Source organism: Manis javanica, chromosome 10 (genome assembly GCF_040802235.1).
Source record: "Manis javanica isolate MJ-LG chromosome 10, MJ_LKY, whole genome shotgun sequence".
Taxonomy (NCBI): domain Eukaryota; kingdom Metazoa; phylum Chordata; class Mammalia; order Pholidota; family Manidae; genus Manis; species Manis javanica.
Window position 1 is genome coordinate 85,425,121 of NC_133165.1, and position 16,879 is coordinate 85,441,999.

General features: G+C 48.0%; 1 protein-coding gene across 1 annotated transcript; it reads left to right on the forward strand.

Moving 5' to 3' along the window:
• Positions 1 to 117: 117 nt before the first annotated feature.
• LOC108402967 (keratin, type II cytoskeletal 72-like) lies at positions 118 to 14,373 on the forward strand. Its single transcript, XM_073214299.1, is given in 12 exon segments — positions 118 to 140; positions 3,853 to 4,372; positions 5,640 to 5,710; positions 5,712 to 5,828; positions 8,401 to 8,461; positions 8,844 to 8,939; positions 9,698 to 9,862; positions 10,491 to 10,542; positions 10,545 to 10,612; positions 12,175 to 12,398; positions 13,033 to 13,067; positions 13,823 to 14,373. Coding segments are annotated over 12 exon segments (1,599 nt in total). The 3' UTR covers positions 13,990 to 14,373.
• Positions 14,374 to 16,879: the final 2,506 nt, after the last annotated feature.

Here is a 16,879-nt window from a genome sequence, read left to right on the forward strand (position 1 = left end):
TGTATGAGTTGTGTTTAAGCAACGGGGACATTGTGTTACACACGTCACTCAACCTCCCAAACACCCTTGTGCTCCAAGAATTCCGATAGGTTCCCAGGCCATGACGATGCTGTTGGGATGCAACAGGACCCAAAGAGCAAGTGAGAGGTTGACTCGTGCTCAGGCTGGGGCTCAGAGTGCATCTGAACAGGGTCAGTGGGCCCAGAGACAGTCCTAGAGTTCAAGTCAACAGCTCTGAATTCAGATTCAGACTCTGCAACTAACTGGGGATCATGAGCAAAGCTCTCAGCCTGTTTGAGCCTCATTTCTTCAGCTATTAAGTAGGCAAAGTAATACTTCCAGATCATTGTTAGGCTAAAGTGAGAGGACAGGAGGATGTGTTATGCAATTCCTGGTGCAAAGTTCATGCATAATAAATGTTAGTGGAAACAGAATCTTGTCCTCAATCTGTTTGGTTAAAGAACTTGACTAAATTAGCTCACTGAATGAGGTGTTTAGCTGCTGGCAAAGCAATTCACAAAATTCAAACTTTAAAGAGACCATCTTATGAACTATATACCAGTAGAGATACCTGAGCAGTGCTGGGATGTTTAGCTGGGAACCCCAGCTAAAATTATGGGGCAAGGGAACAATCTCATGAAATAATGGAAGACATAACGTTGAGCTTCATGAAGGGCCTGCTGGTCAACCCAGCCACACTGACGTTGCCCCCTCCTCTGCAGAAGGAGTGGACCACAACATCTTCTATTAGGCAGCATGGAGCCCATGCTCTCTAGTCCACACAAACAACCACCCTTTGGTTTAGATAGTGTAACCCTAGGCATATTGCCATAAACTAGCTCAGGCTGTGTATTATATTTATTATATTTCAGTCTCCTCCATGTTTTTTGTAGTAGCTAGTATCTGTTTGGATTTGGGAAATTTAAGTTTATTTAATGGTGAAATGGAGCTAACTTGCTCAATATTTCTTATATTCCTTGAAATCCTAGTTCTTGTAAGATATTTGACCAAAAAGAGGGCTCTGTGGCCAAAAAAAGGTTTGAAAAGCACTGAGTTTTTATTTTCTTGTAAGAACAGTACTTTATTTCTGATACTAGAATCAGCCTTCTTTCTTTCTCTAGTTAAAAAAAAATAACTCATTGATAAAAACATTATAAGGGAATGAACAGGGTCAAGAATATTCCAGAGAATCATCCTCAGCCTGTTGGCAACTGCTTCCCAGGCTTCTGGACAAGAATAGCTCTGTCCTGAGCACTGACAGAAGTCCCGGGGGTGGAGACTTCCGGCTAGGGTGTGAGAAAACTCAGAAATATTAAAAAGTAGGAAAAAACCCTTTATTATAGTCCCATATTCTAGTCACCATCTGTGGAAAATACTGAGTTTTGTATCACAGATCTAAAAAGTCTCTCAATAAGATACCTGCTTGTCCTTTTTTTGAAAAAACCCAGCATGGAATACATCTCCACACTTTTCTATATGATACCTATTCAAGTCCCAAGAACTACCATGCTGGGGCAAAAGAGACCCAATTTAATTGGCAACATATTTGCAAATCCTTGCACGGAGTGGTTTTATCCATCCTATGTCCTTGAGTCCTGGTTTCAAAGGGCAGTGTTTCTGGTCTAGTTCCCCAGCCCAGGGGCTGTTTTCACTCAGAACTAATGACAGAGTGGTCACCAGGACTTGTGGCAACCCCATAAGCTGCTGTCAGAAGCAGGTTCAATGAGAACCCCTCCTCCCAGGCCTCAGCCACCTTTTGATCTGTCCACATGCCCACACATCTGAAACCTGCATGTGTCCCTTTTGTCTCTTCATAATCTGTAAGAAAGGTGAGCTCAGGGGTTGAGGAATTCCTGATTCATCCAGTCAGTCCTTCATAGGAAGATAAGAAAAGGTTATCTTACCTGTTCCCTAACCCTGGGCAGCAGTGGCTTGGTCCTAGAGCTAGTATCTGTTTGGATTTGGGAAATTTAAGTTTATTTAATGGTGAAATGGAGATGCTCAGTATTTCTTATATTCCTTGAAATCCTAGTTCTTGATTTCAAATGGGTGTCTCGATTTCTTAGAGTTTCCTGAAAAAAGGAGACTTCAATGGCTCCCATCAAAAGCCAATTATAAATAAATTTCTCCTGTTTTAATGTAAATCCTTTTTTACTTTTCTATTCTCAGTGACCACAATTAATAAACTTTTTCTTGTGCTTGTGGGAAAAAAACTGGCTAAAATTATGGGGCAAGGGAGCAATCTCATGAAATAATGGAAAACATAACCTTGAGCTTCATGAAGGGCCTGCTGATCAACCCAGCCACACTGACGTTGCCCCCTCCTCTCCAGAGGGAGTGGACCACAACATCTTCTATTAGGCAGCATGGAGAGCCTATGGTCTTCCCCCCCTGGGACACCTAGACTCCTCTATCCGTCTGTGGCTGGTGCCATCTCCCTCCCTCACTGATGCCCCACAGCCTCCTTCCCTAGGAGGTAAACACCTTGGCTGTCACTGTGCTCTGTGACTGGCTCGGCAGAGCTGTGTCAGCCAATTACCCCCAGCTAGAACCTGGCCACCCAACAAGGGCCCTAAGGGGAGCCCAGTCTTCAGGGTATAACAGAGCACAGCTATGAGCCTCGTCCTAAGTACCAGCCTGTTTCACATTCATCCTGAATGTCCCTGGTGCCAAGGCCTGGCTGGGCACCAGGGCAGCTGGGGAGGGAAGGGTGAATCCAGAGGGACCTGTCGGGGTGGTGGGAGATGGGACACACAGCCAGGACTCACTCAAATTGAGAAAAAAGAATCATGAAATAGAACCCCACCTAGGAGCCAGAAAAGCAGCAAGGGAAGGGGCTATTTCTAAGAGAAGAGAAGAATTAAAGGCAACTTTGAAATGAAATTAAGGGAAATTGGGTTAGATCAAAAAAGATATCCTTGAGCTATATTACATGGAATGAAGACCTAGGATCTAGTTCTTAACTTTTAGATCAGAGGTGTCTTCCTCAGTCCTTTTTAAGTGTTTCTAATAGTCAGTCACATTTTGACCCAGAATCAGAGATACCAAGGCAGCAGACATCCTAATCAGAAGCTCCCTGGATTGTATGAGCGATCCTCTCCTGTTATTAAAGGAAAAAACCCCAAACCTCGGGAAAGACCTAAAGCTTTCCGGTGCCATCTGCCCAGGGCCTCTCTTCCCTCCTGCCCAGCTAGTATCTCCCCCACTCTCATTCCAGAAATGCTTTTCTGGAGAAACCGTTTAGCTTTAGCACAAAGCCACCCCCAATACTTGTGACAAGAGCTCCCACTGGCCTCGACTCTGTGACTGTGCCTGGCCTTCCTCCACAGACGGAGAAGTCCCCACACCCTAGCCGGAAGTCTCCACCCTCAGGACTTCTGTCGGTGCTCAGCACAGAGCTATTCTTGTCCAGAAGCCTGGGAAGCAGTTGCCAACAGGCTGAGGAAGATTCTCTGGAATATTCTTGACCCTGTTCATGCCCTTATGAAGCAGAGCCAGTCTGGACCTCTGCTCCTCTACACCCGCGCCCCACCTCCAGCCATCCCCCATCTCCCACACCCAGAAAGGCCTTCCACTGGAGATCCTGGTGGCCATAAACCCAGTAATCAGAGGGCAGCAAGAGGAGAAAAGGTGGCCAAATTATTATAATGCAGGTGGTAAGCAAAGCAAATGCAGGGTTTTGGGCCATTTTATAGGGGATTTATGGGGAGTTGAGGGTAGAAGAGACAAAAATCTAAGAGAGGGGATGGTAATTTCCTAAAGGAAGAACCTGAGAGGCCCATGTGGCCTGAGATGTTGCCAACCTACAAATTACTGCTGATACCAGTCTCCTGGCCACTCCGGCCATTTAAGGGGCAGGGAGGACGGGAAGCCCAGCCACCTGCGCCCCTCTTGGCCTCGCAGTCCTCCGAGCTCCAGCCGCCAGCTGCACCACTACCCCGGTGGGGAGCTCCTGGGCTTCAGGGGCTGCTCGGCCATCATCTTGGGCCGGGTCAGCAGCAGCTCTGCCTCATTCTGGGCCGGCGTCAAGGGCATGGCAGCCTTCAAGAGCAGGAGCCCCTTCAGCCGCTGGGGTGGCTGTCGTCTGTTCCTGAGCGCAGCCGAGCAGGCCGGGGTCTACGCGCTGGGCCACTATACAGGCTCTGGCGGTGGCCGCTTGGGTAGCTGCATGGGCCCCGTTTTCAGCAGCTCTCGGCTGGGGCCTGCGTGTCGGTCTGTGTGTCAGCCCAGTGGCATCCCTCAGGTCACCATCAGCAAGAGCCTCCTGGCCCCCCTCAATGTGGGGCTGGACCCTGAGATCCAGAAGGTGTGTTCCCAGGAGTGGGAGCAGATCAAGGCTCTGAAAAACAAGTTCGCCTCCTTCATCAACAAGGTGGGTGGGTCCTCGGAGCATCTGCCTGTTCTTGCACTGGGGACCAGGGTACACACGGGGTACTTGCTCTGCTACTGACAGCTGCGGGGGAACTTGGGCAAGCAAGGTATCCTCTCTGAGTCTTCTTTCCTCATCTGTAAAATGCGTATAACCAAGGTTTTTTCCTGGCAGGGCTGTAATGTGGAGGAATTAGATAAAGTGCTTAACACAGTGCATGGCACACTCTGCCAATCACCCAGAGCTTCGCGTTTTCCCTGGGAAGGAGAGGGGTGCATTGGAGGCAGGGGACATATGCAATGGGCCCCCTGAAGGCTCTCAACAGCAGACAAGGAGAGGGGAACACACATCTAGGACAGGAGCACCAGAGGAACACAGGCCAGGGAGTATCACAGGGCATGATGCTTGGTGGATGAGAAGGGACTTGGAAGGTAGGAAGCAGATGAGGGTGCAAGCAGGGAGGCTTCTAGAGGAGGTGGGAGAAAAGACTGAAGACTGAAGGTGGGGCTGAGGGGAGAAGATTTGGAAGAGGGCATGTCAAGTTACACTAGTGGGTGGGGAGTACCTCGAAATCAGGGCAATAGGGAAGATGTCTGCAGATTCAGAGGCAGTGACCCCAGTGAATGGGGAGGAGACAAGGAACAAGCTTCTCCTGTCCCCACCTGGGGCAGAAGGTCTAGCCCACAACTGATAGGGGACATCATACTAACAACTGCCGACATTGCTCAGTGCTCGATGCTGCCCCAAGGGGTAGCATCAATGTAGAATGCTTGATTCTGTTATTCTGCCCTGCAGATGAGGAAACTAAGAGGGAGGCTAAGAACTGCTGCCAAGGTGACAGAAAGGCAACAGCTGACTGTGTCCCTCACCAAGGGCAGTTTTGGCTGCAAGAGAGCAAGAACATGACCTAACCACCAGAACTGCCTTTGCTATGTCGTTCCCCCATCACTGTTTCTCCTCTGCTTTCCACTTCCCTTCACTCTGAAAACACCAGCATTTATAGCAAAAGAAGCTGCCTCGGTCCCATGATAACTCATGGTGGCAGTTAGTGTTGCTTAAGCCTACCTCCTGATTTCTCATAGACTGCATCAAATTTCTTGTCCTGGAGACCCAGATGGGTATGCTCCCCTGGCTGAATCCACTGTCTGATGAGTCTTGGTCTTTCCTGCCGCCCACCCCAGAATGACTGCATCTGATGTCTGGATATTCTCCCCACCTTTGCAAAGCAACAGCACAGGGATTCTGGAATGTGACTGCCTTTGGCTTCCAGGTGTGGTTCCTGGTGCTGGAGACCAAGTGGACTCTGCTGCAGCAGCTGGACCTAAACAATGGCAGGAAGAACCATTTACGAGGGCTACATCAGTGACCTGCAGAAGCAGCTGGAGGCACAGACAGGAGACAGGCTGAGGCTGGACTCGGAGCTGAGGAGCATGCATGATCTGGTAGAGGACAAGAAGCAGTGAGTACAGAGGCAGATAATACGTCAGTGCAGGTCTTGATTACATGTGAGGTTCTAATTTGGAGCCAACCTTTTTGCCTTTTAGACCTTGCTGATACCATGCTATTTTCTTTCCCATAGGGGAGGGAGAGAAAGCTAGACAGGATAAGACTTAGCAAAAGAAAGGATATACCCCAAAGGGTGCTCTAAATTGCCTAGGAAATGGTGTGCTTGATTTTTAACGTTGGAAATGAAGGAATGGTTGGAGTGGGTGTGGGGGGGTATCTCAAAACCACATGGATAACCCAGATGGACTGTAGGTACCTCCTCCTGAGTGAGATTTTCCATAAGGGTCCCTAGAACATAAGACACCTACCAATGAAGCAAAAATGAGTTTTAAAACGTCTTTTCACATTGAAGCATATCTGTGCTACTGGGCAGGGATATTTGTTTTGTTCACTGATTTATTCTAAATGCTTATAAAATACCCCACATTCAATATATATTTCTGAGGCGAATTATTATACACCAAAATCACATAATGACCATCATTAAAGATCATTTTTAACATACTGTCAGCTGACAACTCAGTTCTTTCTTTTTCTTGAGAGCAAAAATTGAAAAACACCTCACTTGCAAAAAAGGATTTATTTCCTAGTCAATAAAGTCATTTACCTTCCAAATTTCTGGGAAGTTTTTCAAAATAGCTTTATGAAGACTGATCAAATGACTCTCTCCCTTAGGGCATCATGTTTATGATCAATGTACTCTGACCTTATGGCATCATGTTTAATGTGAACAATGTGCTCTGTCCGTTAGGGCATTGTGTTTAGTCCAATAGACCAGAGAGGACTGGGAATGTAAAATTATTGTTAGTATTCAATACACCCTTGCCAATTCTTTATTTTTAAAAAATAATATTTTAATCCCATTTTTTAATATACATTTCCACACATAGGCACATTTCTAAAAGTTAGAGTTACAGATTTAGCTCATTCAATGTATAGAAAACATCTGTCATTTGCTTAATTGTAGAAGTCAGTGTTTATTGTCAAACCAGAGAAATAAAAGTTGCTTTCTGTCAGAAAATGTCTGGCTTCATTTCTAAATTGAAATAAAAATATAAACGTGCACTTTGGGGACTATTATAAAATCCACTCAGCAATAAACTAAAGACTAGTCATGCAGTAGGTTATTGAAAGTATTCAAGATTGAAATGATGTAGATGTAGTATAATAAATACCTCTATGTTCTAAAACATGATGTATCAATACACACTTTGTCATGGTTTAGCTTTTCATTATGCATTGTAATGCATTTTGTAAATTGTAAATTATCTATAAAGTCATTAGTACTATTAAATGCATTGTTTTCCTATATAAGTGAGTGTATTGAACTCTTGTGCTTGGTTTCCAGACGTAAATAATAAAAAATTATTTATAATGGATGAATATCATGAATCTTGATAACCATCATGATCAAACATTTTCTACATATTTTATGAAATAAAAAGATATACATTGTTAAGAACTAATTCATCTGCAACAGGCTTATGTTTTTATTTCTGTTATCAGGAGGAAGATTATAGTGAATATTTTCTAGGAAAATATACGTAAAGTTTGTAATAGAAACAGCTATTTCATAATACAATTTGACAAAAACAAGTTTTAATCATCTTTTGAAAACATACATGGAATCCAAGATAAATTTACATAAACTGTTTTCTGTGTGTTTTATCCAATGTAGCTAAAAAAATTTCATCGTCTTGGGAAATGTTCCAGTTACTTTTTAAATAACCCACTTTACTCACTTGTACTACATCAATCATTCAACAAGCCTTTTTTTGGGGGGGCAGTCATTGACATGCCATAGGAAGGAATACAAAACTGAAAAGAATTGCTCATGTTAAAATATATGGGAAAAAAGCCATTTTCTAGCATTAATTACTTCTCTCCAGCACCCCATTTCATTTGCTGCCACAAATGTCCTCTAATATGTTCTTTGACAATAGTAAAGGATGGAATAGTGAGGTCTTTCTTTAAGTGAAATGATCAATACTCTTACCTCCCAGATCTACAATATATTTGTATTAACATCCCAGCCCCATCTAAACACCCTATTTCCAAGACCCTGCTTCACCTGCAACAGAAATTTGTATATGAAGCAGGTGTAGCCTACAGTCTGAACCTGGAGACTGTGTTTTGTTTGGTGCCTTGGAGGTTTTGTATCCAGGGCTAATACACTGTACTATGGTGCCAGATGGCAGAAGGGGTGCGTTTTTTCTGTTGTCACAAGGGAGGGAGCAGTTGTGAAAGGGAGGTGGGGTGGGGAACCTTCATGACATCTCTGCCACAGGTGCGTTCCTGGGTGGATGCCTTTTAGGGTAGACTGCATATGAACTAAGGAGCTAGAAATTGATTCCTTTAAACCTGTCCTTGTCACATCCTTTCAGGAAGGCCCAGGGTACAGAAACCCCAGTTCATAGACCACCACCCTGCAGCTCTTGGCAATGAAGTGATGAAATGTTCAGTGAGCATTTGCAGGACCAGATTATCCCAATGACCATGTGTCACCTTTCTCTTGTCCCATGAAGGTATGAGGTGGAGATTAACAGACACACAGTTGTTGAGAATGAATTTGTGGTGCTCAAGAAGGTAAGAGGGGAGCGGGAAGGGATGGAAGGAGCCTAGAGGTCTCCCTGAGCACCTGGCACAGTGATATTTGTAGGCTGAGGAAAGGCACCCTGTGGGTCACTCATTCCCTTGAGCAGGGGCACTGGGATTCTAATTTCCCAGCTCCTCCCTCCAGTCCTGTGCCTGGGATGCATGCTGCTCCCAGAACCTGCCTGCTTAGAATCCAGGCATTTGTTGTGCTTCGGGTGTGGCTGCTGCACTGCATGTGAGTTGGTCTGCTGTTAGGGGCTGGGCTGTCCCTGTAAAGCTTGCAGTAAGGAGAGTAAAGAGGAGGGAGCCCAAGGCTCCTTGTGGCAGGGAGGGAGGGTAAGGGAGGTAGCTGGCCGCTCCCTGTGATCCCCAGGCTGTGGATGCTGCCTACATGAACAAGATTGAGCTCCAGGCCAAGGTGGACTCCTTGACAGATGAGATCAGATTCTTCAAATGCCTCTATGAAGGGGTAAGGACCTGGCTGAGCTCTTTTGTATGATCTGCTCCTCGTACAAGTGGCTTCTGGTTCTCAGCCTGGATGATTGTATGAACCAAACATTGGTAGAGAAGCCTTTCAACTCAGGTGGATGCATTTTAAGGTAGGATATTTGCTGAGGCCGTACTATGTGTTGAGCAATGATGTAGGCTTTGAGGAGAACATGATGGTGAAGAAATGATTCCTGTCCTCCAGGAATTCACAGTCTGGCGGGGAAATGAGCTTTGTGTTTGTACAGGATGGAATGGTGAAGTCTGCCTGAACAGTCAGGGAAGGTTCCTGGAGAAAGATGGGGAAGATCTCAGTGGGTTCTGAGAAGGACATGATGCTTCAGCCTGAAGGAGCAGGACAAGTGGAGATGCAGAGGCCTGAGCTGTGCTAAAGCATGAGGAGCCTGGGGAAGGGAAGGTTGGGGTGACTCCTGAAAGTGCTGTGGGGTGACTCCTGAAAGTGCTTTGAGTGCTTGGAGTTCAGACATGATTCTAGGGGGAAGGGTGGCCACTGCTGCAGAGTGTGCAGTAGGGGTGGGGGTGGTCTTGAGTGTGTGACTGAGAGGGAAGGCCCATGCTGGGCACCCACAGGCCCTGGTCCTGGTAGGCTGTGCTCAAGGCAGAGTTCGAATGCCATGGAAGGGCAGAGAGGGGCAATGAGAGATTTGCCAGGGAGGATCGGAAGACATGCTGTCCTTGTGGGAACCCTCCAACTGGCTCCACTCCTCTAATGTCCCCCAGGAGATCGCTCAGATCCAGTGCCACATCAGTGACACATCTGTCATCTTGTCCTTGGACAACAACTGGGACATGGACCTGGACAGCATCATTGCGGAGGTCTGCACCCAGCAGGAGGACATCTTCCAGAGAAGCAAGGCCAAGGCCGAGGTGCTGTGCCAGACCAAGGTGAGCTGGTGCCAGGGTGCCGAGGCCCAGTGACCACAGCTGCCACCCTCTTGTCATGCATGCACACATGTGTCTGTGTGCATGCATGCATGTGTGAGCATGTGCATGTGTATGTGTTTGGGCTGAGCCAGGACTTCTTTTGTCTTGGAGCTGGGTCTTGTTGAAATGCCTCCCTGTGGTCCAGAGAGGTCACCACAGTCTTGGTATGTGTTGGGGAAATATATGGGATTTAGCATTTCCCCCACCATGGCCCTTGCTGATGGTGGAGGCCACACCAGCCACAACCTTCATAAGACTTTGACCCTGGTAAGTCTCTGTGGTTAATCCACAAATCTTGGCTTTTGTCTTGTTCCCAACTTTGCCAAATAGAGGACAAGAAATCTGAACTCTGTCAAGGCTCTCACATTTGGGAGCCCAAGGATCCTGCTGACCTGGGCAAGGGCCTTCCTATCCAGAAGGGAAGGACCGTCTTTCTCTCCGCTCCCCTCCCCCCATGCTCCTTCATTTGTTCTTCACTGCTTGGGTGATGAGAAGAGCGTGAGGTCACCTTCCCCCTCCCCATGCCGAACAGTTAAGAAGTGAATTACCAGTTGTCCGGGGCTCCTCTTCTCTTGTCCTCCCGCCTCAGGTCCAGGAGCTACCAGTCACAGCTGGCCAGCATGGCGATGACTTCACACTCACCCGGCTGAGATCTCAGAGCTCAACTGGCTGATCCAGAGGATCCATTCAGAGATAGGGAACATGAAGAAGCAGATGGGTTCTATGAAATGAACCAGTTAACAGGGTTTATTGAGCACCAGTCAGTATGAGACCAAATATGGAAAAAAGATAAGACATGGTCCCTCCTCAGGGCATTTATAATTCATGCGAGAACAGTCCGAACCTGTATAGAAGGATGGAGACTTCTACCTATGGCGTGGCGTGCTCCATGCACGCTGTAGAACAGAGGGGCTCCAGCTGAATGAAGTTCCAAGTCAGGATTTCTGCAGGAGAAGGGATTACACTGGGATAGGAGGCAGGGAGGATAGTGGAAGGGCTCTGGTGGGGGAGCCAGTAGGAACAGTGGATCTAAGGGGGGCAAACTGAGTCACCCCATCCCCATGCCTCCCCTCTCCTGCCTCCTCTGCCTGCCCTGCACACGGGCACACACAAACACACCCACCCACCCACACATACACAGGATCCATGTGATAATGGTTTCAAAAGACGCCCACACTGCATGTCCTCTCAACTCATGCCACACTCTTTTGGAATCCCCAAGGTTCACCCTGAAGGAACTCGGTTGGTGAAAAGGAACAGGGGGCAGTTTGATTGAGTTCAGGTGACAATTTATTGCTGCCCCCTGAATGACGAGACCTCCGCAGTCCCTAGGATGGGACGTGGTTTTCCATGGTCGGGCAGCTGGGTCCTAGGTGTCTCCTCCAAGTGAGCCTCTCACCCAAAATGCTGTGGGTGCCTGCATGGATGGGAGCCTGCCTGGCAGTGGAGGGATGGCGCCAGCTGGACAACAGTCTAGGATTCTGTCTGGCCTCAGAATCAGCTGCTCTCCTTGGAGTGAAACAGATTGGACTACAGAGGAAGGGGACACACCAGAAAGAGAAGCCAGATACACAGATCCCACAAAACCTTAGCCAAGAGGCTGGAACACACACCTGAGGCTAAAAGGCTCAAGAAGCCCAGCCCGGGTCTTTCACATGACTCAGCACAGAGCCCTTCTGTGGTTTTTCTCATGCAAGTCATGTATCTGCCTCACTCAGGAGTTGTTTGTAAACTTGGAAAACCTGTTGTACAATAATATCTTTTAAGTCTCTTGCCATGTGGCATGATTCTCTGTGGCATTCTGGAGGCCAGACTTTCAGTGTGGCAGGTTTAAAAGGCATTTTATTAATAAGAACTTTATTAGTCCTCAGTTTATTTTTCATGATTTATAGGATCTTCCAAGAAAACCTTTACACTGTGGGGCAGAATTAAGGCTAGTGATCCAGAGACTTTTCAGGGTTGATATTAAAATCTTACAGTCAACGTAGCCAGAGGAAGAGGGCAGGGGCCAGATGCCCAGGTAGCCCACCTTCTCAGTGTCCTTCCTCTCCTCTTTTCCAAGGTGAGGATGCCCCACCTTCACATGACAAAGTATGAGCCTGGTGAACCATGCCTGGAGTTGGGGAAAGGACAAATTCAACTCTAGTGATGTGCAGACATAGAGAAATTAGGGGGCTGAAAGCATTTACTGTTACTCAGGACTAAATGAGGGAAGTTGTCTGAGCAGCAACTCAGAACTGTGCTTTGACCCAAACTCCCATCTGTTTGCCCCTCAGTGCACCAACCTGGAGGCAGCCATTGCTGATGCTGAGCAGTGAGGCAACTGTGCCCTGAGGGATGCCTGGGCCAAGCTGGACGAGCTAGAGGCTGCCCTGCACCAGGCCAAGGAGGAGCTGGCCTGGATTCTGCGTGAGTACCAGGAGCTTATGAACGTCAAGCTGGCCCTGGACATGGAGATCGCCACCTACCACAAGCTGCTGGAGGGCGAGGAGTGCCGGTGAGCAGCCAGATATCATTTGTCGGGAGGCATTATCTCTCTGCTTTAGCAGGGAGACTGAAGGCAAACATTTTGGTTCTGTTCAGGTCCTGCTGAGGTATAAAGCCTTATAGAGAATGGGCTTTCACATGGTGCAATAGGAAAGACCAAAGATTGATAGCAAGGATTATGTTGTAAAAATCCCAAAGAGGTGGTGGAAGAGGAAATACTAATGTAACAATGTTTGAGAAATAGCATCCTTGGCCTTTCATGATGCATTCTTACGGTTAAGGGGTTGGGGTAGGATGGCCTAAGTTCAAGGTTGCTCTGGCAAGGCCTGGGTCCCATGAGGATGTGAGCTCATTCCTCTTAATTGTCTAAGATCAGTAACATAACTAAAGAGAAGCAGGAGTACAGTCATCCTACACAGCAGATAGTCCTAAAGCCACTTGCAGACTGTCTTGACAAGCTGATTTTATAGACAATCTTTCATCTTAGCTCTCCACTTCTTGAAAGGTTCTGCTGGGAAAGGAGGCTGGGATGGGGCAGAAGGTGGCAAGTGCTGAGATGAGGGGCTAATTCGCAGAGATGACTCCCTGGAGAGATGGGGTGATGGTTTTCAGAGAGCTGATCTGGTTTTCTTCTCCCTCTTCAGGATGTCTGGTGAATATCCCAACTCCGTAAGCATCTGTAAGTACCTGCAGGACCCAGTTCTGTCCTTGGTCACCTACCCGAAGTCTAAGTCCCTCTCATTCCATGACACCAAAGAGAAGTCATAACAACAGCATAACAGAGTGGGTGCAGGGGACACTTAGGAGCACAAAGAGGGAACTGGCTTTGGTAATAATCACAGAGAAGCAGTGGCTGGAGAAAAATAATAATATCACAAAATACAAAAGTATAACCCATAGAAAAATCAAATGATACACAACCATGCATAACCCAAAGAATGATGCTTAATGGCTACATTCTGTTTCTGTTGAGGCCAGACCAGTATTATGGCCCTAGCCTGCAGTAGGGAGAGCCTGAAAGAAAGAGAGGGGGAAGCAGATGGCTGAAATGACCCCCACCAGGTTTAAAATCCAGCGAGAGTGCAGGGAGGTCTGCCTTGCAGGAGGCAGGGTTACTGCAGCAGCCGCTTCTACAGGAGCAGCGCCTGCTGCCCTCCTTGAGTGCCTGTCTCCCTTTGGCCTTGCTCTTGGGGAGCTGCCTGAGAGATTTTGCTAAAGCTTAGAGTCTGCTATGATAGATTGACCCAGACTTAATAGATAGAGGCCAATTACATGGGGCCGAGTGCACGAAAACGGATCCATGCTGAATGAGAATCTACAGTAAATTAAAAATGCACAGAGGGAGTCTGTCTCCACCTGAGCCACCAGAGAGCTAAGTGAGTGGGGGATGTCCCAGGAGGGCTGATGGGCTGGCTCCTCTCTCCCTCATTCCAGCCGTCATCAGCAACGCCGGTGCGGGGGCAAGGGCAGCTGGCTTCAGTGTGGGCTTTGGTGCCTCAAGTGGTTGCAGCTACAAACCTGCAGAGGATGTCACCACCAAAGGCAGCTGTGGCAGCGACTTCAAGGATCCCCTTGCCAAAACCTGGGGCACAGCAGTGTGAGCAAAAAGCCCTTGAGATGCCAGGCAGGCGGCAGGTGGCTCTGGGAGCAGATGGTTGCAGAATGCAGCCTTCTCCTCCCTCTGCTCCTCTTGTCCCCCTCCTTCCCTGGTCCCCTCTCCAAGTCTGGAAGTGCTCCCTCTGTAACCACAACCCCAGCCCTTCTCCCTGTTGTCCTCATCAGGGAGATGATCTGATGCAGGAAACCCAGTCACCTCCTTGGCCATCTTTCACTGGGGCACTGCCCCCAGAGGCAGAGGTAACACACATCCACAGGATGCCTCCCTGCAGCCCCGGGCATGCTCCTCTATTCCCATGCCTTTCTTAGCCCTTAGTCCTCTCCTTGGGGTCATGTCCAGTTATCTTCTTCTCCCCCGGTAAATGATTGATGCCATTTGGGTCTCAGCGTCGAATCTGTTGTCCAGGGTGTCAACATCTGCACTGTCCCCTCTAGCTCTTGCTTCCCTCTGGGTCCCTGGCCATCCCTCTGGTTCTGGCCAGGTAGGTGTGCTGGGTGAGAGCTGCTCCTAGTAAACAGTTGAGATTTGTTACTGATGCACCTCAGGCAGGCTCAGGGCTTCCCATGTACTGCGGCGCCTGTTTCACAAGGTGTGAGACAGGCATGATCACCCCTCTTACAGAGATGCTCGCGTTGCTGTGGGCAAGGAGCCACGTCATGCAGGACTGTCAGGTGTGCCAGCTTCAGTGTGGCTTCTTGCTTAGAATCTCAAAAGCACCCAGTGTCCCATGCTGTCTCTGTTGCCATCATGGTCATTTCCTTTTTCCTTCCCTCCTTGCTCTCCTGCCAACCCACCTTCCAGTCCACCTTCCAGTCTTCCAGCCCTGATTTCATCCTCTTCCAGCCAGTTCTTTCCCACCCTAAAGTTTGAGGTCTGCTTGTGTATAGCTTATTGATGTATGTGTATCTATTGTGTGTATGTAGTGGCTCCTTGAACCAATCTTCAATGAGCCAGGCATTGTTCAGCCCTGGGAATCCAGGAGTAAACAAACAGTCCAGCCCCTGTCCTCATAGGGCCTACAGTTTGGTAGGAAGAGTGAAAACAGGCAACTAACAAAGAAATACGCACTGTGCTGCCAAGTTGTGGTGATTCTAAGAAGAAAAATCAAGTGGGCAAGCAGGGAGCTCTCTGAAGTGTGTGTATGTTTCTGCCAGGGTGCTTGCTTTTGTCTCAGAATCACTTAGCACAGTTGGCTTGGGGGAGGTGCCGAAGAGCATGATCCTCAAGGGCAAGGACACCTTCCAAGGATGAGCTTCCTTTGACGGTAGCATTCAAGGTGCTCGTGACCTCCTTTTCCTCCCATGTCATTCCCTATCAGTCCCTCCAAGCAGGCCAGGACTTTTCATGCCCGTGGACCTTCACAAATATCATATCTTCATTGCAGGTGCCCATGCCCCTCACTAAAAGTCCGCCCATCTTTGTGGCTTGGCTGCAGTGCCACTGTCCATGTTTATGTGTTTTTCTGGTCCTTCTGGATGGACCCCATCAAGTCATCATAACATTAAATGAGAAGGAACATTATAGCTGGGGGCCCAATAGCTCTCCTCCTCCCCCCACTTCATAGGCAAGGAAATGGGGGCCCAGATGGCTCATTGCTCTGCCTCAGTTCACAGCGCTGGGGAACAGCAGGGTTGGAAGTGGTGTCCTGCACACCCACAGCACTGTTCCCAGACCTCTTCAGCCCTCCTGTTTTATTTTCCTGGTGTCATGTTAGCCACGGGTCTGTCCCCTCCACCCCACGGCCCCTTGTTCCAGGGCCCTGGGCCCAGTTACAGTCAGTACTCAGTTTATATTTGCTGCAGGAATGTGTGACTTAGTCTAGCTCACCTTTACTGGGCGAAAGAGCTCAAGGTATATGTCCTGGTGATGTGGCATGCAAGTGATGAAACACATTTGTGTTGATAAATTTGTGTTTTATGTGCATCCACGTGTATGTAGTTTACATAATTTGTCAACCAAACTGGGAAACTTTTGTTCTGGACACATGCTAAACTGGATCCTTGGACAACAGCCATAAGCCAGGACTATCTCGGAAGGATGGCCCCTCTTGGTCTAACATACTAATGTCTAGCTGTGGCCTAGTTAGTGCCAGATAACTTACAAAATAAGATTGACACAAGCTGGCCTATAATGTATGCTTCCTATGTGCCAGGTACTGTTCTCAGCATGAACTCTTCTGAGCACCTTATGTCTGGTAACTCAATTAATTCTCCCAACAACCTGATAGATATTATTGTTATGATGCACATCTCACTGATGAGGATATTGAGGCCCAGAAGGGTAAAATAATCCATCCAACATTACACCGTTAGCAAATGGCAGAGCTGGGAGTGGAACTGGTCCAGTTCCAGAGTCCATGCTTCCAGCCACAACACCTTATTAGCTGTCAGAGTTCTCGCCATCGAGAAGTGCTGAGATTATGAAAAGGGAAATGGAAGCAATACTGTTTGCAACCAATAGATGTTAGTTGTTACAATAATAATTATTATGAAGATTTGTTCACAGGGCCTTCTGCTGCTGCTGTGCACTGCTTCACGATCAGTCAGTGAACAGCAGGACTGTGCCCAGAGCCCTGGATAAGATGGGCTAAGTGCAGAGCGGAGGGCACTGGGTCGATGCATTGAAGCGCATTTCCATCCAGTTACCAAGTTTCCAAGCGGGAGAAAGAACTTGGTGTCTGTATTTTGTGCATACACTGCCCTCTGCCATCAGCCCCAGGTACTGCACCTTCCCTCCCAGGAGGAAAGACTTCCCTATAACGGAGAGGGTGTGGACATGATTTTGGACAGACTCTGTGCCCACCACGGAGCTGCCAGCTGGAGGGGAAGCAGTTTCGCTCCTTGGCGTGCCCCGGCAGGCCTCAGCCTCCATAT